Here is a 20650-nt window from a genome sequence, read left to right as displayed (position 1 = left end):
AAACTCTTCACTGAGGTCCACCTCCTCCCAATGCATGTTCAAAAAAAACCTAAAGGAATTTTTACTTTCCACAGGAACCTAATTTACTTTCTCTACTCGACCTTTAATTTTATCGACCTTTAATTATATATTCTTTCTCATTGTTCTGCTTTTGTCACATTTTTTGTTCTTTCTTTGTGTTTTTTACTATTAGTTGTTTCAAGTACTTGAATTCCTGTTGCTATTGATCTTTGTCTTTTGTTGTTGTTTAGCTCATGCATGCTGTCTGCTTGTCCTTTGTTTTGTTTTTTTGACAGGGGTGGAACCTTGTACAAGTTCGCTATAGAACTTTGTTCCCTCCTTGCGCAGTGCTTCATGCATCTTTTTGTGCTAAATTAATAAACTCTAAACTCTAAGGACCCAACACCACAGTTAATGAAATTACAACATTACTATTGAATTCCCTTTCACAAAAATGAACATATGCACACAAAATATTCTGTTTTAACATTTTTACAATCAGAGTTGGTACATTTTCAAGCTCAGTATCTTAACATCAACATCCCAACAGATTTTATGTTACACATCTTGCAGTTCTTCAGTCAAGGCACAAAGTGGGAGCAGAAATCCCTGATTATTTAGTTAGTGTATTGAAATACATTCATTTGGTGCTATTCACAGCATTTTCAGTCGCTCAGCAGTTTACCCTTACTGCTTGCTGCCTCAAAGTTTCAGAGCTCAGACAGAGATACGCTGCTCCAGCGCTGAGGAAGCTTCGATCTCCGTTTGACACAGCGGGCAGGTACCGAACTCCAGCAAGACTTTGGGGAAGCAGTGACAACACAGGCACTGGTGTGCACAAGGCAGTGTGACTGTGGCCTCTCTCACCAAGCACGTCACACACATTTCCCATGTGACCAGAAGAGAAGATTCATCATTACCAGACAGCAATCAGACTGAATGTTTTTATTCCACTGACTGAATCCTAAGCTCCTCTAGGTAACAATCTGAAACTAAAATCAGAGGGTTGGAAGAAGGAACACTTTGTTACCTGGTGGGATGTTGATGTTAAGGCAGGAAATGCCGTCTTTGCCATCTCCACTAAGACTTGAAACATCAGGATTCCAGCTGTGGTCATAGTCATTATCAGGTATGGTGAGAGATTCAGGTCCAGGTGCAGGGCATGATTTTTGTGTGCCAAGTTCCCGCTTTTTCCGTGAGCCTGCAGCAAAGAGAACGAGACATAATAATTTTAAAATATATTTGTGGCAGGGTGGAGGAGCAGCCACTCAGTTGATTGGGCACAGGTGTGCCCAATCAACCTCTCCACCCTGCCTGGCTACATAAGAAGTGGCTGCACAGCAGCAAGAGGTCTCTGCTGAAGGTGCTGGTGCACGTGTGTCTGCAGTGAACGAGAATAAAGCCCCGTTTACACGTATCAAAAACGCTGGTGTTTTCATGCGTTTTGGCCGTTCGTTTACACGAAAACGAAGCTCAAAGTCTCCAAAAACCATAATTTCTGAAAACTACGGCCAAAGTGGAGATTTTCAAAAACTCTGTTTTCACGTTTGCGTTTAAACAGAGGAAAACGGAGATTTAGGCTTCAGAACGGCACATTATGAGACAGAAACGTCACCAGCGTCATGAGTGACACCTGTGGTTACAATTAGTTTGTAACCGTCAATATTTTCTTGTATTTTACCTGTTTTATATTCTAAAGTCACACTTAAAAGTAACTCCACTTCTCTGTCACTCCAAACCAAAGACTCTGGTTCATCTTGGAAGTAAAGCATGATTTATGGTCCCGCGTTAAATCGACGCAGAGCTACGGCGTAGGGTACGCGGCGATGCGCGCCGTACGGTGTGCGTCGCCGCGTACCCTACGCCGTAGGCTCTGCGTTGGTGTAATGCAGAACCATAAATCAGCCTTAACTGGAAGTTACACGTGTCATTTGTTGATGTTTTTTCCAGGATTCTGATTGGCTAGCATGACGTTAACAGCTTATTTATGCGGATTCGTGTAAACGAAGAGATTTTGAAAACGATCTTGTGTAAACGATGGAATTTTTCCAAACGTAGAGGGGGAAATATCAGTTTTTGTAAATACCCGGCTATGTGTAAACGGGGCCTAAAAAACGTTTCCTGCACGAAATCCTGTGTCCTCGGTCCTGTCGGTCGGCCCCAGTGGCAACGAGCTTGCTACAATATTCATACATATGTTGACATTATTAGTGTATGTAAACAACAAAGAAGAAAGCATGCAGAGTTTGGATGTAGTAAACTTACCCAAGAGGAATATGGAGCTGACCTTCCCATAGATATCTATCATGAACCAAAGTGGTTTGCTGAGGTTGACTCCAGTTAACAGCTGGTGCTTCCTGTTGTTCTTATCTGAGCAACGTAAACTGCCACTAGCAGAGACCCAGAACTCCAGTTCTGAACCTGCTTGACAGTAGGATTCAGGCAGAGGAGCGGCCCAGTGGCCGGGGCGTTTGTTGAGGTCAGGAATGGCCATGCTGGGCAGCGGCAGGTTTCTGTCGGTGGGCGGTAGGCTGGTGAAGCCAACACGCAGGCCACCTTCCCATTTATGCACATTCTCTAGCACTCTCAGACAAATCCTCTCCCGGATCCCCACCGGACGGCTGCTGAACACCAGGCCATTCCTGAACGTGTTTCCAGCCCTCTTAGCGAGTCGACACCCCTCACTCAGCTGGATTTTTTCTCCCACGGCCTGATTGTTGAAGGCTAGAGGACCGAGGCAACGTGAGCTGCAAAAATGATGCATTTCTGGCCCAGGAACTGGTGGAAAAGAACAAAGAGTATCCTTCATGTCTTCCATAATAATGACTGGAAAAAAGTCACAGTCCTAACAAAGAAAAAAGTCTGCTTTCTTAGGGTTGATTCTTTGTTTTAAATTCTATAAAACCAAAAACAATTGCACCAAAATTGCTCAAACTGTTTAAAAGAATGGGTCTTCTCTAACTTTATGTCTCATTAGATCATTTTGCAATCAAGTAACTATTCATGGTACAAAATTCCCATTGTTGAGCTGCTGCAACATGCAGGTGTGACTTATAGACAACTTCTAGCCTCCCTTCAAATCCTTAGTGGCAAGACTATTGTTTCCAGTAAATCATACAGCTTCCAGATCTCACCTATCTATATCTTAGGTCATAAATCCCTCACTTTGAAGTCTTAGTCATAATCTTTGAGACGACTGCTTTTGTATCTTCTAGACTAGATGACTGTAATGTGTTATTAGCAGGATGTCCAAGTAATTTGCTGAATAGGCTCCAGCTGATCCAGAATGCAGCAGCACGAGTACTGACAGGAATTAGCAGGAGAGACCACGTCTCTCCAGTGTTAGCGTCGCTCCATTGGCTACCTGTAAAATTCAGAATCCAATTTAAAATTTTATTACTTGCGTACAAAGCCCCAAACGGCTTAGCTCCGCAGTATTTACAAGACCTGATAGTGCCTTATGTTCCTGGCAGAGCTCTCCGCTCTCAGAGTGCAGGTTTACTCGTAGTTCCTAGAGTATCTAAATGTAAATTTGGAGGGCGGGCGTTCTGCTATCAGGCACCATTACTATGGAACCAACTTCCAATCTGGGTTAAGGAGGCCTACACCACCTCCACCTTTAAAATCCCGGTCATCCCGCTGCTGCTTCCACCTGCCTGCTGTGCTGTTGCCGTCCCTGACCCCCCCAGTCTGGCCCTCGGCAGGAGCGTCCCCCCTTATGATCCAGGTCCTGGTCCAGGTTTCTTCCTCCTAAAGGGGAGTTTTTCTTGCCACTGTTTGGCTTAAGGTTTTTCTCCCATTATGGGAGTTTTTACCTGCCATTGTTTATGTAAAAATTGCTCGGGGGTTTATGTTCATGTTCTGGTTCTGGAAAGTGTCTAGAGACAACTGTTGTATTAGACGCTATATAAATAAAATTGAATTGAACTTAACTTCTGCTGCCTCACTTAGTTTCTCATTGGCTCAGAATTTTGATTTCTATCTTAAATAACTTTACTGAAATGTGCTGTATTTAAGATCTGGAGAAAAGAAAAGATGTGTTGGATTTTACATAATGCCCATGTGTAAAATTATACATAAAATAGTACAGTTTTGCTATTTGAGCTTGAAAGATACAACTTGTCAATTAGCTTGATGTTTGGCATCTTAATGAAACCCGGCATGTTTTAGTTCAGAAATCCGCGTACTGTTATTTAAAGCAGAATAATAAAGAAGTTTAAATAAACAATATAATAGCACAATAAATATCTTACCGGGGTTCTTGTTTGACTTGAAGAACTCCATTGCGTCCTGAGGAAAGTTGTGTTCATGTCTGTCTCTTGGTAGGTTTGTGGTGAAGTGGGAGTGTCTGCTGGATTTAGATCACGTGTTACACAGGGAGTAACAGTTACTGCCATCAGGGAGGAGGTTTAGGGCCCCACGCTGAAGGCTAAATACATTTAAAAACTCTTTTATCCCGTCCTCAATAAGGCTACTTAATAGCAGCAAATGAAATATAGAGGGGGGTAATCTTTGAACTGTGTTATTGAAACGGTATCATCTAGTACACACACTCTGTGGTCTCTGTCTATGTGGAAATGTGGACATTTTTAAACGTAGTCTAAAAACTCATCTCTTTGGTCTGGCTTTTATGTAGCATCAAATTTTATAGTTTTATTCTGTTTAACATTTTTTAAAGGTATCTGTTCTATGTATTTATCTATTTCTTGTAATGTTTTTATTATTATATTTTATTGTTGTGGACTGATTATTTTTTAGCCTTAATCCTTGAACTTTTATCATTTTTTTTCATTTTAATTAACTATATTATATGTCAGTCTGCATTGGTCTCCCAGTTTTTATTTTTTTGGTCTCCCAGTTTTTATTTTTTTTGTTTATTACGCTTATTTTTCAGTCAAAATGTCAAAGCGCTTTGTATTTCATGTACCTGGATGAAAGGTGCTATATAAATAAAATTTGATTGATTGATTGATGTAAATATGGTGTATGTTCTTGTTCTTGAGAAGTCCCTGTCCTTTGTTGTTGATTCTTGTTGTCGGTGTTTCTATGGGCGTAGCATGGGTTAAAGCCCAACCCCAATGTCCCACACGTGGAACAATAAAGTGTATCTTAATCTTATCTTTAAGAGGGAGCACATGTGTCATTTGAAAACACAAACATCCCTGAAACACATTGTAGCAGGGCGAGTGCTACGGGGGGCCGACCGACAGGACAGAGAGGACACGGAGTTTCAGTGCAGAACTCTTTATTCACCAGAACACACAGGACACACGTCACACGCGCTTCAGCTACAGCTCCTTCACAGCCCCTTTGCTGCTGTGCAGCCACACCTTATAAAGGCAGGCAGGGTGGCGAGGTTGATGGGACACACCTGTGACCCATCACCTGAGTGGCTGCTGCTCCTCCACCCTGCCACACACATGAACAACAGAGGAGGGATGTTGATATTTGTGCCAGATAGGCAAGCACTTGTAAAACTCCAGCTCACTCAGAACAGAGAGGCACACCTTGCTCTCCGCTGCTCTATCTATCAGCAGTGTTGAGAGCATGCTGAGCTGTCTTGGATGATGGTGGAGGATCGACTAGCATGCAGCCTTATGTTTTTGAAAAATATCTGTATATTACGCAAACCTGGCTTCTTGCTTATGCAGCTTCTACCAACAAATAATAGACACAGCTATGATACCATATATATATATATATATATATATATATATATATATATATATATATATATATATATATATATATATATATATATATATATATATATATATATATATATATATATATATATATATATATATCTATCTGATACTGATACCAGACTGGCCCTAGCTAATCACTTTTCTCTGCCTATGCCCAGAACCAATGCATTGAAAAAAACAGTAATGTATAGAGCAGTCACACACTGGAACCATCTCCCCCCATGTATTGTTGCAATAATCAATAATCAATAAAAAAAAGGTGTCAGGTTTTAAAAGGAGACTGAAGCAGCTGTGGTTCAGAAGGAAGTCATGATCGGTCCTAGGTATATATTGTGATTATTTTGCAAATTGTAAGTATATTATAAATGTAATAGTAAATATATTCTAAATTACTGTAGGCTATGAGGGTATATATAGTATAGTAGTATTATAAATTATAAAGTTGTTGCAAACTATTTTGTTCAAAAGTGGATACAGGGGGGCTTCCGGTTGGTGAGCAGATGGAGTAGACGTGTTTCGTGAGTGCTCCCGTGAGTGCCAAACTTTTTAAACCACCAAGCCCTCAAACTTTCAAACTTTTCCCTTTAAAAGGGATTCCCTGTTGCTGTTTTTCTTTTTTTTTTGTCTCGAACGAGCCCACTTACCTCCGAGATGGCTTCGAAGAGCGGCAAGTCGGGAAAAAAGGACGAGGCTGGCGCTGTCTTAACCCTGGCGGCCATTACCACGTTGCTGGAGGAACACCGCGCTGCCCTGGCCGCCGAGTTCAAAAATACTTTCAGTCAGCTCGACTCCAAACTCGACCAAACGCGGCTCGCGGTCGAGGACCATGGCCAACGGGTTTCGTCCCTTGAACTCGCCACAGAAGACCTCAGCCAGCGAGTTACGGACCTGGAAGGCATCTGCTCGACTCTACGGGATGATAATGCTCGGCTGAAGGCTAAGGTGGTGGATTTGGAAAGCCGGAGTAGAAGGCAGAACATCCGTATCCTGGGCTTACCGGAGTCGACCGAGAGCGGGTCTCCTGCGGCTTTTTTCTCCAAGCTGCTGTGTGAGGTGTTCGGGAATGATACGCTGCCGTCACCGCCGGAGATAGACAGAGCGCACCGCTCGCTCGCCGCCAAGCCGGCCCCGGGACAGAGACCGCGTCCGGTCATCCTCCGCCTTCACCGGTACCAGACGAAAGATATCCTCATCAGGGAGGCGCGCCGGAGAGGAAAGGTGGAATATCGCGGCCAGCCCATCCGGATAGTGGAGGATTACACCCCGAAGTTGCCAGCCAACGAGCGGAATACAGCGGAGTCATGTCGGAGCTCTACCAGCTGGGTCTGAAGCCGGCTCTGCTCTTCCCCGCCCGGCTCCGGCTCACGCTGTCCGGGGGGGCCAGGAAGTGGATCGGCTCCGTGGATGAGGCGCGCAAATTCATCACGAGTCGCAGCAAATCCTCAAACCCGCCGTAAAGGGACTGTTGGAGGCTTTCACGGCTCCGCCCTGCAGCCCGGTGCGGCTCACTGACGCTCACGGACTGACTTTTTTTTTCTCTCTCTTTTTTTTTACGTGAGCCACATTATTCATGAGGGGAGGGTGAGTACCCCCGCGACAACCAGTATTTTCTCTGTTGTTAGTTTGACTGTCCTTTTGCAAATATTATTAATTTGCAGTTCTTTTTGGCTATTTGAGGGAAGGGGGAAAATAAGTGGTGAAGAGGGAGAGAAAAAAAAACAAAAAAACAAAAAAAAAAAAAAAAAAAAAGCTTTTCCGATTTACCTATAAGTTTTGTAATAATTGTAAGCTGTTAACCTTACTTTTACGCTGCTTAAGTCGGACGTTTTATATTTTATATTTTTGTACAAATATTTCTGGGCTCATATCGGGACTTCCAGGTCAAGATTTGAGAGGGTATTTCTTTTTTTTATTTATATCTACACGTTTTAAGGTGCTAATATGTATACACCCATGATACGGGAGCAAAAGCTATAAGTGTGTAGGATAGGAAGATGCGTTATTGCACTTTGTTTGTTTTGAAGAGCTTGCTGCTTTTTTTTTATTTTTCTATAGCAGCTGTCTTAGTGGGGGTGGGTGGGTCGGGGGGATATGTCACTGCCAGAAACTTTGCATTAACTCTTTTCAACTCATTACTTAAGGTGGGTCACATTCAACCTCCTTTCCGTTTTCTTTTTTTTTGCCTAGGTCATTGTGCACACCTAATTTTTCTTCTTAGATATTATGAGTAGATACTTGAAGTTGGTGAGCTGGAATGTTAAGGGTCTGAATCACCCTGTTAAAAGGAAGAGGATCTTCTCACATCTAAAACACCTCAAAACAGAAATAGCCTTTCTACAAGAAACTCAAATTCGCAGTTCTGATAATAGCCGCCTGTTCCCGAGGTGGTCAGGGCAGAGATTTCACTCCTCCTTTCAAGCTAAGGCCCGAGGAGTTTCAGTTCTGATCAGTCAGGATGTTTCATTTGAGCAGCACAATGTGATTTCTGACAAGTTTGGTCGCTACGTGATCGTTTCTGGGAAATTATTCAATACATTGGTCGTACTTGTGAACGTTTATGCCCCTAATTCAGATGATGGAGTCTTTTTTGAACGACTGTTTTCACTGCTCCCTGACCTTAATACATATTCTCTCATACTGGGTGGTGATTTTAATTGCTGGCTCGACCCAGTCCTAGACCGATCCTCTACCAACCCCGGCACAGCAAGTAAGTCAGCCCGTCTTATTCAGGCGTTCCTTTCTGACTACGGTGTTTGTGATGTGTGGCGTTCTTTACATCCATGTGACAGAGAATACTCCTTTTTCTCACAAGTGCACCACACATACTCGAGGATTGATTATTTTTTTATTGATAATCAACTGATTCCCCTGGTTCATTCCTGTGCTTATCAGAGCATTGTCATTTCCGACCACGCTCCTGTGGTTCTAACCATGTCCCTTCCTGACCTACCTCAGAGAGACAGACAGTGGCGATTCAATTCAACTCTGCTGTCGGACACAAATTTTGTTAAATCAATGGAAACGGAAATAGCCTTTTTCCTATCCACGAATATGACTCCAGGAATGTCTAGTCTAACTGTCTGGGACTCCCTCAAGGCTTATCTCCGGGGACAGATTATATCCTACACTGCTAGGGTGAGGCAAAAATCTTATAGGGAGCGATCAGACCTTGCCCGCCAAATCAAAGAGGTCGATGAAGAATATTCTCGGACTAAATCCCCAGATCTTTACAAAAAGCGGCTAGAACTTAAAACTAAATTTGACCTGCTCACCACTCACCCAATTGAACAGTCACTTCTGAAAAGTAAAACCAGGTTCTATGTTTATGGAGACAAATCTGACAAATTATTAGCCAACCAACTTAAAGGCTCTAAGGCTAAACAAAATATTTCTAAGATTCGATTACCAAATGGCCATGTAACTACAGACCACTTATTCATAAATGAAGCATTCAGGGACTTTTATACCCAGCTATACACCTCGGAATCTCAGACTGATCGAGATGAGATTGCGGACTTTTTAAATAGTCTTAGTATTCCCAGTCTTTCACCAGATCTAAGGAAGACATTAGAAGAACCGATATCCCTGATGGAAATTACTCGAGCCATTTCTTCACTGCAGTCGGGTAAATGTCCTGGCCCTGATGGCTTCCCGGCGGAATTTCTAAAGAGATTTTCTACTCTGCTTTCCCCACTGCTATCTACAGTTCTTTCAGAATCCTTCAGCCATGGTTCCCTCCCTCCTTCTTTTTCGGAGGCCTGCATCACCCTCATAGCTAAAAAAGGGAAGGATCCTACTGAATGCGCCTCCTACAGGCCCATCTCCCTCTTAAACACAGATGCTAAAATCCTAGCTAAAGTCCTAGCCCATAGGCTGGAGAATGCCCTCCCCACAATTATATCTGAAGACCAAACTGGCTTCATTAAAGGTAGGCAGTCTTACTTCAACACAAGGCGACTGTTCAATATTATCTACTCTGCCTCTGAGGCTATCCCTGAATGAGTTGTCTCTCTGGATGCGGAGAAGGCATTTGATTGCGTCCAATGGGATTATCTCTTTGCTGTGCTGGACAGGTTTGGTTTTGGTCCGAACTTTGCTCTGTGGATTAAACTTCTCTATTTACACCCAACAGCCTCAATTCGTACTAACTCTCAACGGTCAAAACCATTTAATCTGCATCGTGGAACCCGTCAGGGGTGCCCCCTTAGTCCCATGCTTTTTGACATGGCTATCGAACCGCTTGCCACAGCGCTCCGATCTTGTGAGGATGTGTCCGGTATCTGGAGAGGTGGCAGGGAACATAAGGTCTCGCTTTATGCCGATGACCTCTTGCTTTTCATCTCTCACCCTCTGGCCTCATTACCCCCTGCGCTGTCACTTCTCAGTCAGTTTGGGAAACTCTCAGGCTATAAACTGAATCTCAGCAAAAGTGAGCTTTTCCCTACCAATCTTGAATCGCATGCTTTAGACCTTTCCAATTTTCCCTTTAAAATCGCAAATGACAAATTATCCTATTTAGGCATATCTGTGACAAGGAAACACAAAGACCTGCTCCAAGAGAATCTTATCTCATTGTTAAATGAGACCAAACAAACCCTTACACAATGGTCACCCCTGTCAATGTCTCTTGTGGGTCGCATCAATTCAGTTAAAATGACCATTTTACCTAAATTTTTGTACCTTTTCCAGACCTTACCACTCTTTATTCCTGGTTCTTTTTTTCAGTCCCTTGACTCAGTTATATCTACATACCTATGGCGGGGTAAACGGCCACGTTTGAACAAAACTCACCTTCAAAAAATTAAGTCTGCAGGTGGTCTGGCCCTCCCAAACTTTCGTTATTATTATTGGGCTGCTAACCTGCACTGCCTTGCATTCTGGTCCTTCTACTGCGACGGCGCTGACCGCCCTGACTGGGTGGCGATGGAGTTACATCCAACTGATGACCTGTCAATTCCTGCCCTACTCGGCTCCTCACTTCCACTTCCTTCACTTAAATCAATCAAAAACCCAGTGGTTAAACATTCTCTTAGAATTTGGGCCCAATTTAGGAAGTTTTTTGGTTTTCACAGCTTCTCTCTTCTTAGCCCCATTGCATCAAATCACTCTTTCAAACCATCCCTTGAGGACCCCACCTTCCAGGAATGGCACAGGAGGGGTATGATTCGTTTTAGAGATATGTTCATAGACGGCACCGTGGCATCTTTTGAGCAGTTAAGTAGTAAATTCAGCCTTCCAAAATCACATTTCTTTAGGTATCTTCAGGCTAGACATTTTGTTCTTTCCCAGACACCCAGCCCTGGTGCATCGATAGGCTTGACCACAGTTGACAAAGTTCTTGCCACAGACCCATTCAAAAAGGGGCTCATTTCGTCTTTCTATGGCATGTTGCTGGATCTTAGGAGTGCCCCTACAGATAAACTCAAAGCAGCATGGGAGAAGGACTTAGGGCTTCCCTTATCGGAGGATACCTGGGAGTCCATACTTAAACTGGTTAATACAACCTCCCTGTGCGCACGTCACTGCTTAATTCAGTTTAAAGTGGTACACAGGGCTCATATTTCCAAAGCAAAGTTATCCTCCATGTACCCAGATATTAGTCCATACTGTGTAAGATGTAAAGTAGCAGAAGCCTCTCTCATCCACATGTACTGGTCCTGCCCATGTCTAAACAAGTACTGGATGGAAGTATTTCATACTCTCTCTCTGGTGCTTAAAATCAGATTAGAACCAAACCCACTGACTGCCCTGTTTGGGGTCATGGAGGGAGGAAGGAAGTTAACCACTGCACAGGGGCACACTTTGTCTTTTGCCTCCCTTTTGGCTCGTCGGGCAATTCTGTTCAGGTGGAAGGATCCCTTCCCTCCTACTCGTGCACAATGGCTGGAAGACATCATGTCCTGCTTAAAACTGGAGAAAATTAGATACTCGCTTCAGCAATCAAATAAGTTCCAGAAAGTGTGGGGACCTTTTCTAGAAGCATTCCAGACCCTGTGAACTATACTTCATATTTCTTTTATATTCCTAGTGCAGGCTTTTGATGTTAGAATGACCTCATATTGTGATTAGTAATCTGGCAGTGACAGGGGAGGGATTAGTTTGGTCTGTAGTTTGTTTTTGTTACTATTTTATATCTTTTCATACTGTTTAATTGTTTTTTATATTCTGTACACTGGTGTATGCTATGATTAACATGCCCATGCCTACTCAAAAGATTTGTAATTGACATGCAGCATTTCACCTTTTTTACTTTGTGAAAATTTCAATAAAAAGATCTTGAATTAAAAAAAGTGGATACAGATCTGGTGATAGTAGCAAATATTGTTACTTAAGATGTGGATGGTATTTGTTGGTTACTTAATGTTTTATTTTTGTTTCAATTTATTATTTTAGGAATTCTAGTGAATGTTGTTCACCCTTTTTGAGTTGTGATTATTGTAATCTTATGTATGTCTTTGTGTGGACCCCAGGAAGATTAGTCTTCCCAAGGTGAAGACTAATGGGGATCCCTATCAAATAAACAAATAGGAAAGACAGCTCTGTTGACTTGCCTCATCTGTCAACTTGAAAGGTCCAAATGTAGATCATGGAAACACTTGTCCTCACTGAATGTAAAAACACAAATGCACACAAACACTTGGATACCCCAAACATGTAGGAATACTCAACAGCATCAGGGTTTTCATGCTCTGCTCTAGCAGTCCCCACTCTCACTGTGAAAAGACACAACTGTAGAGTCAAAATAAGTTCAAACATTAATGCGACTATAATATGTTCGAAAGCCTCACACTTAGTCCAAAACTCCCGAGCTGGAAATCAGAGAAGCCAGTTGTGTTAGTGGTAGTGTACCGGCTCCCTGCTGGTACCAGTTTTGTTAGTGGTAGTGTACCGGCTCCCTGCTGGTACCAGTTTTGTTAGTGATAGTGTACCGGCCCCCTGCTGGTACCAGTTTTGTTAGTGGTAGTGTACCGGCTCCCTGCTGGTACCAGTTTTGTTAGTGATAGTGTACCGGCCCCCTGCTGGTACCAGTTTAGTTAGTGGTAGTGTACCGGCTCCCTGCTGGTACCAGTTGTGTTAGTAGTAGTGTACCGGCTCCCTGCTGGTACCAGTTTTGTTAGTGGTAGTGTACCGGCTCCCTGCTGGTACCAGTTGTGTTAGTGGTAGTGTACCGGCCCCCTGCTGGTACCAGTTCTGTTAGTGGTAGTGTACCGGCCCCCTGCTGGTACCAGTTTTGTTAGTGGTAGTGTACCGGCCCCCTGCTGGTACCAGTTCTGTTAGTGGTAGTGTACCGGCCCCCTGCTGGTACCAGTTCTGTTAGTGGTAGTGTACCGGCTCCCTGCTGGTACCAGTTCTGTTAGTGGTAGTGTACCGGCTCCCTGCTGGTACCAGTTTTGTTAGTGGTAGTGTACCTGCTCCCTGCTGGTACCAGTTTTGTTAGTGGTAGTGTACCGGCCCCCTGCTGGTGCTTATCTAGAGTTTCTGTCTGAATTTTCAGATTTCCTATCCGGATTATTGATCAGTACAGATGAATTCATCATAGTGGGTGACTTTAACAAACATATGGATGTTGGCAGCGATAATGGTAAGTTAGCTTTTCATTTTTTTTGTTTTAATCATACGCTTAAGGCCCTGTCCCAATACTCCCCCTCGTTTTCATCACTTCCCCTAAATTTTGCGCGTTCCCGTGAGGGTAGTGGTGTCCCAATTCCTCTTTTCACCTAGGGGGAGTGGGCATAACGAGGGCTAGGGGCTGAAAATAGCCCCTTCATATCGGGGGATTTCACATGCTGACTTCGCGAGCGAGGGGGTATAAAAATTTCCCAGAATGCTTTTCATCGTCATTTGCGGACTGAATCCAAAAAAAAAACATGGCAGACATTTCAAATTTTTTTGTGAAAAAAAAAAAATCAATATTTTGAGTTAGTTTCTGCATAAAAATGCATTTTGATTACAGTTCTAGCGAGAAATATGTATTTTACTTTCATAATATTCACTCAGTGAACGTACATAATCACTCGCTTGCTCGTTGTTGCAAAGTTTTTTCAGATCTCGCCAGAATAATGTGAAACTGCAACGTTTTCAACCTGATCGATCAGGTTGGGGACTTCCCTGGGCGTTCCCTCTACGTCATAGAGGGACAAGACCCTGATCACGTGACGAGTGCCCCGACGTGGAAGTAAACGGTTAAATATATTGTGCTTTACCACGGTAAATATTAAAATAAACCGTACACAGGTACATTTACAACTTATATTGAATCACTGTGAATATATCAATTCAGTTACAGGACGTTAAATAAAGTATTGTGGAGGACACAATTATGGACCTCGCACCCATCAGGACTGTATGGAAGAGGGCATGGTCACGGGGCGTTTTATGGTTGCTTAGCAACGCGTGTTCTGTGTCAGTTGTCGGCTATTAGTTGTCTAATGTGACTACAAATATGGCGCTGATTAGCATAAGGCTGTATAGCATGACTCTAGGGAACTGTAGTTCTCAGCAATTTTTATTTTTTTTCACAGAAATGGAGGTTGTTAATACTAAAATAAGAGTGCACATAGTAGTTTAAGGGCATGATACACACATTTGTGTAAATATATTTAAAATATATAATTGTTAAATGTGTGAAAATTAATTTTAACCATGTTTTAGCCGTTAACCATGTAATACCCTATAATATTCTATAATCCTGACCATGTAGGAGTGGGGGGGGGGGGGGGGGGTAAATCACTTCAAATACAGCAACAGTAATTGTGTCCTCCACAATACTTTATTTAACGTCCTGTAACTGAATTGATGTATTCACAGTGATTCAATATAAGTTGTAAATGTACCTGTGTACGGTTTATGATATTTTTATATTTTATATATTCTCTGTTTGTACATACATTTTATTATTTTATTCGGTACTTTCAACATCATGCTGCTTAGTTGTTTTTGCAATTGCCCAGAACCACACCGGAACAGGAAGTGCGTTTTCGTAGCAGCTTTAATGAAGAAACAAAAGACAAAAGAAATAACTAAAGAGTAAAGTTCCGCCGCTAGCCGGCGGTCACTGCTTGGCGGCGTCCTGCGGGTCCGTGTAGGTGTCGGGCGGCAGCAGCGGGCTGAAGCGCAGCAGCGGCAGGTCCACCGGGGGGCGCCGCTCCTTCAGCGGGGCCCACACCTCCCGCGGGGCCCGGGCGGGCGGCGGCGGCGGCAGGTCGGCGTCGGGGGGGCTGCAGTAGTGCTGCTGCTCGGGGGGCAGGTGGTTGTTGTTGGGGTCGGGGGGGGAGAAGCTAGCGCCGCTACGGCAGCGCACCAGGAAGCCGCCGCGGCGCCGCCGCCGGTGCAACGCCGCCGCCGCCGCTAGCAGCGCTACCATCAGCGAGCTGAGCAGGAAGAACAGGACGTAGACGGCCTTGGTCTCCGGGGAGGGGGCGGCGCAGCCTGGGGGGACACGGGGAAGTATTAGTGGTACTAGTAGTACTAGTATTTGTACCAGTACTTCTTTTTTATTATTTTCGTGTCCGGACATTTAAATGACCCATCCCTCATGGGATTACACAGACACATTAATTACATCAAAATATAACATTCCAGTGTGTAAACCACCTACTTCCAGCTACAAATAATAATAATTAATAAAATTAAAATTAAAACAAAATAAAATATCCCACACTAGAAAATGAACAAAAAAATACAAAAAAAAAAAAGAATACACCCGCAGAAGAATACACTACTAGTCGTCCCATTTACCTGAAAACATTCAATTGGATTTTGCAGTACTAGTAGCAGTAGTAATACTACTAATACTAGTAGTAGTAATAGTAGTAGTCCCACTATTAGTACTAATAGTGTTACTGCTAATGTCCCATTTACTTCTTTCACCTGAAAAGATTTTATTTAATTTAGTAGTACTAATAGTAGTACCAGCACTATTACTAGAACTGGCACTACTATTAGTACTAGTCATAGTACTAGTGCTACTAGTACTATGACTAGTACCAGGTTCTCACCTGCCGGTTCCGTCTCCACACAGAGGGTTCCCCCGGACCCGAGCCTGGACCGGTCCTGGAACCCGGGCCTGCAGTGGCAGGAGTACGACCCGAAGTGGTTCTGGCAGTCGGCGCTGGAGTCGCACAGAACCATCTGAGTCCCGCACTCGTTCACGTCTGAAATACAAACAAACATGTTGGACCTCAAACTCTCTTACCCCAGACGTGCCCTGTTCCCCCCTCACCCCTCTGGAAAAAGATATCGGACACTTCCATTGTACTACGTTTCAGAACATATTTACCCCCCCCCCCCCCCCCCTCACCTGCGGTAAACGCCCCTCACCTGCGGTGGACACGGACATGATGACGGCCGTCCTCCGGTTGACCCTCAGGTTGCTGGTTCCAGTCAGCAGACCCTGCATGGCGGAGTGGACGGCCCGGTGGACCTGGACCCCCCCAGAACCGGGTCCGATCTGCAGCCAGAGGATGAACAGCGCTCCGGTGTTCAGCCTGCAGGGAACCAGCAGAACATTTTCCTACCAAGAAAATCTTTTGGGGGGAAAGCTGACTTTCGACTAAAAGCCATGAGGAGAATCGAACAAACTTGTTTCTACATTCAATTTTGTCTATACTCCCTGATCAATGACAGTCCGTTTGAACTCTGGACATCACACCTGATTCTAATTAATGGCAGTCATCAGCTTGTCATCCAGGTCTGCACAAGTCTGTTAATGACATTTTTATCAGGGTGCTGAAGCAGGAAACATCTAAAACCTGCAGGACAGGGTCCTGAGGACCAGGGTTGGAGACCACTACAACACTTTTAGGATAAGGGGGCGTTTCATTCGTACTTCTCACCTAAAAATATTGAAATTAACTGAATTTGAACTAGTTCAAAGTGAAAATGGTGAACTATGAATGTGAACTGTTCATTTTTAAACTATGTGAACTGAACTTTGAACTAGTTCATGAAAAGTAAGAACTTGCACATCAATGTCACGAATTCAAAAAGCCTCCTACACACACAAATCGTTAAATACGTGCACGAATCGCCTGATACACGCGCAGAAATCTATAGATACGCAAAAACACGCAAAAACACCTTTACTTTGTAATAGTCTAATTCCTTGTATGGACAGATCTGCTTTTATGGTCTTGAGGTGGAGGAGTGACACCCCGTCTCTACGGAGGTCCATCTCCTGCTCCGTTCTTCCTTCTCTCAAGGACGATCCAGATACCTGAACTAGTTCTCAAGTGAGAGGATTTGGGGTTGGTGAGCTGCTACCAACCCCAACTCATCTCACAACCTCATGGCCCATGTCTTGCCTACTTGGTATTATGTTTGCACCTCTTGGACCGTCGCTACCGCGGCTACCGTGGCTACCGTGGCTACTGCAACGACCTGTTGGGAGGCGGAGTTGAGCAAACCTTTTAATCCGTTTGGAGGACAGGGTGAGGTGTTTGTGCAGAGCGTCCAGCTGCTTGCTGATCTGCAGAGACATCAGACGTAGGTGCGGTTAGTCCTGGTTAGTCACATCGCTGCTATCCTTCCTTCTGCGGTTTATTTCCCGCCACATCGTCGTTACCGTACCAGAGCCTTCACCGACAGCAGCAGGGAGCGCGCCAGGTTGTCCCAGGACTCCTCCAGGTCCTGGCTGAAGTTCACCTCGATGGCCACTTCGTACAGGTGATCTGGAAACGTCAAGACGCCAAAACTCGGTCCATCGTCCAAACCCCAAAACTCAGTCGACCGTCAAAACTCAGTCGGTCGTCAAAACTCAGTCGGTCGTCAAAACTCAGTCGGCCGTCAAAACTCAGTCGGCCGTCAAAACGGCAAAACTCAGTCGATCGTCGAAACGGCAAAACTCAGTCGACCGTCGAAACGGCAAAACTCAGTCGACCGTCGAAACGGCAAAACTCAGTCGACCGTCGAAACGGCAAAACTCAGTCGATCGTCGAAACGGCAAAACTCAGTCGATCGTCGAAAGACCAAAACTCAGTCGACCAATCGAAACGGCAAAACTCAGTCGACCAATCGAAACGGCAAAACTCAGTCGACCAATCGAAACGGCAAAACTCAGTCGACCAATCGAAACGGCAAAACTCAGTTGACCGCCAAAACTCAGTCGGTCGTCAAAACTCAGTCAGTCGTCAAAACTCAGTCAGTCGTCAAAACGGCAAAACTCAGTCGACCAATCGAAACGGCAAAACTCAGTCGATCGTCGAAAGACCAAAACTCAGTCGACCATCGAAACGCCAAAACTCAGTCGACCGTCGAAAGACCAAAACTCAGTCGGTCGTCAAATTACCAAAACTCAGTCGAATTAGAAGGTGTTACTGCTGTTGGCAGGGGAGGGTTAGTCCGATTCCTGCCAGCTTCCACCAACGAACTAAAATACTTCCCCGAACAAACAAAGATCTAGTCCTACGTGAGAATAAGAGGAGACGGGAAGTTTCCAGAACTTACCACCGGGAAGATGTGGGATCTCAGAGTGATTCCTTGCGCTCGCTGTGGAGACGAGACAAACAAAATGTCTAATTAAAGCAAAATACTGGTGGTAATGAAGCATCCTGGTCTGTCCCCGATAACCAGGACGTTTCCATGGATACCCGTCATATTCCTGGTCGTCACCATTGTTACCAGCCGCCTCAGGTGCTTGCCATCGTTACCTGGAGTTTTCCCTGTCATTGCCATGGTTACCACTTGGTTGTTAGTCGGTTTACAACCATTTACCCAAGGGTACTATAATAAATCTATCTATCTATCTATTGCCATGTCACCTCAATCATTGCCAGCCGGTTGCCATGGTCGCCATGTTGGTTGCAGTTGTGTCGCCATGGTTACCAGTCATTTCCGTGTATGATTTGCCATCGACACGTCACCATGGTTACAAGACCCGTTGCCATGTAAATTTGCGTGTCATTATCACCGTTAGTCTGTTGCCACGATTACTAGTCTGTGTCCGTCAGTTCCTCCACCGTCGCCGTAGTTACCAGTTTTGTTGTTTTTTTTTCTGGTTATTCTAATGTTGTTGTCGTTTCAAAGTGGTTATCGTGTTAGTCGTCATGCTGTTGCCAGGGTAACCAGTCTATTGCCGTGCCGTCACCATGGTTACCAGCTCAGTTGTCGTGTCAGTTGCCATGGTTACCAGTCCTGTGTCAATGTTGGTTGCCATGTTGTTGGCATGGTTACAAGTGTTGTATCTACCGGTGCATCTCCATGGTTACTAGACTTAACGATTTTGCCGACTACCTAGACGCAGCATAAATTTACGACTTGTGTTTTCACACACAATAATAAAAGCTGCATGCAGCGATGAACGGGCCCTCGCGCGTGACATTTTCACCAATATAAGTCAAGGACTCAAAACTAAGTCCGATGACACCACCACGAGTCTTTATGTCAAACCATTCAAAAGTTATGGCAGAAAGTAGGAACTATCAAATATGGACCAATCAGATGAAGGTGCGCTTTTTGGTGTCTATCGTCGCCACGGTAACGCTGTTGCGCAGCAATAACACAGTCGGCTAAAGGAAGGGTAGGGAGTTTTTCAGTCGCTTGCGTCACCTGAACCTTCCAGTTTCCGGCTCAGATTTACTCACGGTTTCCTCTGTGTTCGGGTCGCGGCTCCGCCGGGTTGTGATGAGGGTGACTGCGGTCGTTCTGCTGCCGCTCCGACCCGTCGGGGGACGGCGGTCGCTGGTTTGATACCTGGGATTCCTCCGGTTCCCTCTCAGCGTCTGCAGCTCGCTCCGAAGCAGCAGCCGTCGGCTCCGGTTGGCCCGGCGGTTTCTCCTCCCCGCCGGCGGCGGCAGCACCGTCCACGACGCTGCTCTGCGTCCCTGCCGGGGCCTCTCCTAGGGTTGTGGGTTTGACGCCTGTCTGATGCCGAGTGCTTCGCCGCTGCTGCGGAGACGCAGGAACAACGGCCGGGTCAGTCTGGCTGAGGGCGACGCCTCGTCCCGACCGGAACGTCCGGTGGGGGGACGGCTGGTCCGTCGGCGTCGCCATGAACTGGAACACGTGGCTGTAGTTGGACGACTGGTAGAAGTTTTCTCCCAGCTGAAAGAAGGAAAGAAGGACGGCCGGGAGTCAGAACTTCTGCTCAGTGAACTGTGATTGCAGAAACGCTGAGATGGCTGCAGAGGCAGCTACCCCAGTAGACCCAAACATCCCCAAATTCCTATTTTTAATGACCCGTGAGCCGTGAAAATGTAAATAACCATAAAAAGCAAAAGGATGTCCAGTCCAAACGTGGGCCACATCTGCAGTTGTGCGTCTCCCCTATCGGACGCAACTTTCTCTCTTCTCTCCTATTGGACTGCCGAGGTGTCGTCACAGCGCGACACGGTGAAATTAATACATTTTCAATTCTGGCAGGCAGGCCGCTCTTGCGCCGCGGTAGCACATACACAATGAATCAGATCACCGGCGGCGGTCTGCGCTTGGCGCCCTCTATGTGAAAGGGGTTATAACCATTGTTGTTTTTCCCGGGTACGGAAGAGGAAACTCCTTCCGCGTTCATTTCTGACCAATGAGAGAACAGGTGGTTCGTGCATGGCCTTTGTTATCAGCTTTGAACCGCTACAGACGGTTACCTTGTGAACACAAACGCCACAAACGAAAAACCAAACAACTGTATTGATTTAGCCCCTGAATTGGAACAAAACAAATGGGCCACAGGTCTGAAAGCAGCCTAAAACTCCTGAGCTGGAAACCAGAGAAGCCCGTTTTGTTAGTGGTAGTGTACCGGCCCCCTGCTGGTACCAGTTTTTCTACCCCCAGATGTTGAGTACCCACCTCTGCATGGTCGTCCCCCGGCAGGGGCCCCCAGGGCAGCCCAGCCGTCATGGATAGGTGTTGGTCGTAGTAGTCGTAGCTCAAATCCGGGTTCTCCGACTCGGTCTGGTCCCCGTTCAGAGTCGATCCCAGTTCCGGGTCCAGGTCCCCCGAGTCCCCCAGGT

At 45.1% G+C, this 20650-nt stretch overlaps 1 protein-coding gene across 1 annotated transcript; it reads right to left on the bottom strand.

Annotated features, from left to right (window-relative positions):
- Positions 1 to 717: 717 nt before the first annotated feature.
- Positions 718 to 2764, bottom strand: LOC133449427 (E3 ubiquitin-protein ligase NEURL3-like). The gene is made up of 3 exons (XM_061728579.1): positions 2266 to 2764; positions 1028 to 1201; positions 718 to 887 (listed from the first exon to the last, which is right to left on the bottom strand). The coding sequence occupies exons 1-3, from the start codon at positions 2762 to 2764 to the stop codon at positions 718 to 720; spliced, it is 843 nt and encodes a 280-aa protein (XP_061584563.1).
- Positions 2765 to 20650: the final 17886 nt, after the last annotated feature.

Source organism: Cololabis saira, chromosome 1 (assembly GCF_033807715.1).
Source record: "Cololabis saira isolate AMF1-May2022 chromosome 1, fColSai1.1, whole genome shotgun sequence".
Taxonomy (NCBI): domain Eukaryota; kingdom Metazoa; phylum Chordata; class Actinopteri; order Beloniformes; family Belonidae; genus Cololabis; species Cololabis saira.
The sequence above is the reverse complement of the archived record's forward strand: the minus strand, read 5'-3'. Positions and strand labels throughout refer to the sequence as shown.

Excerpts from the sequence above, each read along its gene's own strand:
- LOC133449427 (XM_061728579.1), bottom strand. The coding sequence starts at position 2,764 with ATGCATCATTTTTGCAGCTCACGTTGCCTCGGTCCTCTAGCCTTCAAC. Across the intron at positions 1,202-2,265 it reads CAGCTCCATATTCCTCTTGG|GCTCACGGAAAAAGCGGGAA; the intron begins GTAAGTTTACTA and ends TCTTTGCTGCAG. Across the intron at positions 888-1,027 it reads CATCAACATCCCACCAGGTA|AAATGTGTGTGACGTGCTTG; the intron begins ACAAAGTGTTCC and ends TGGTCACATGGG.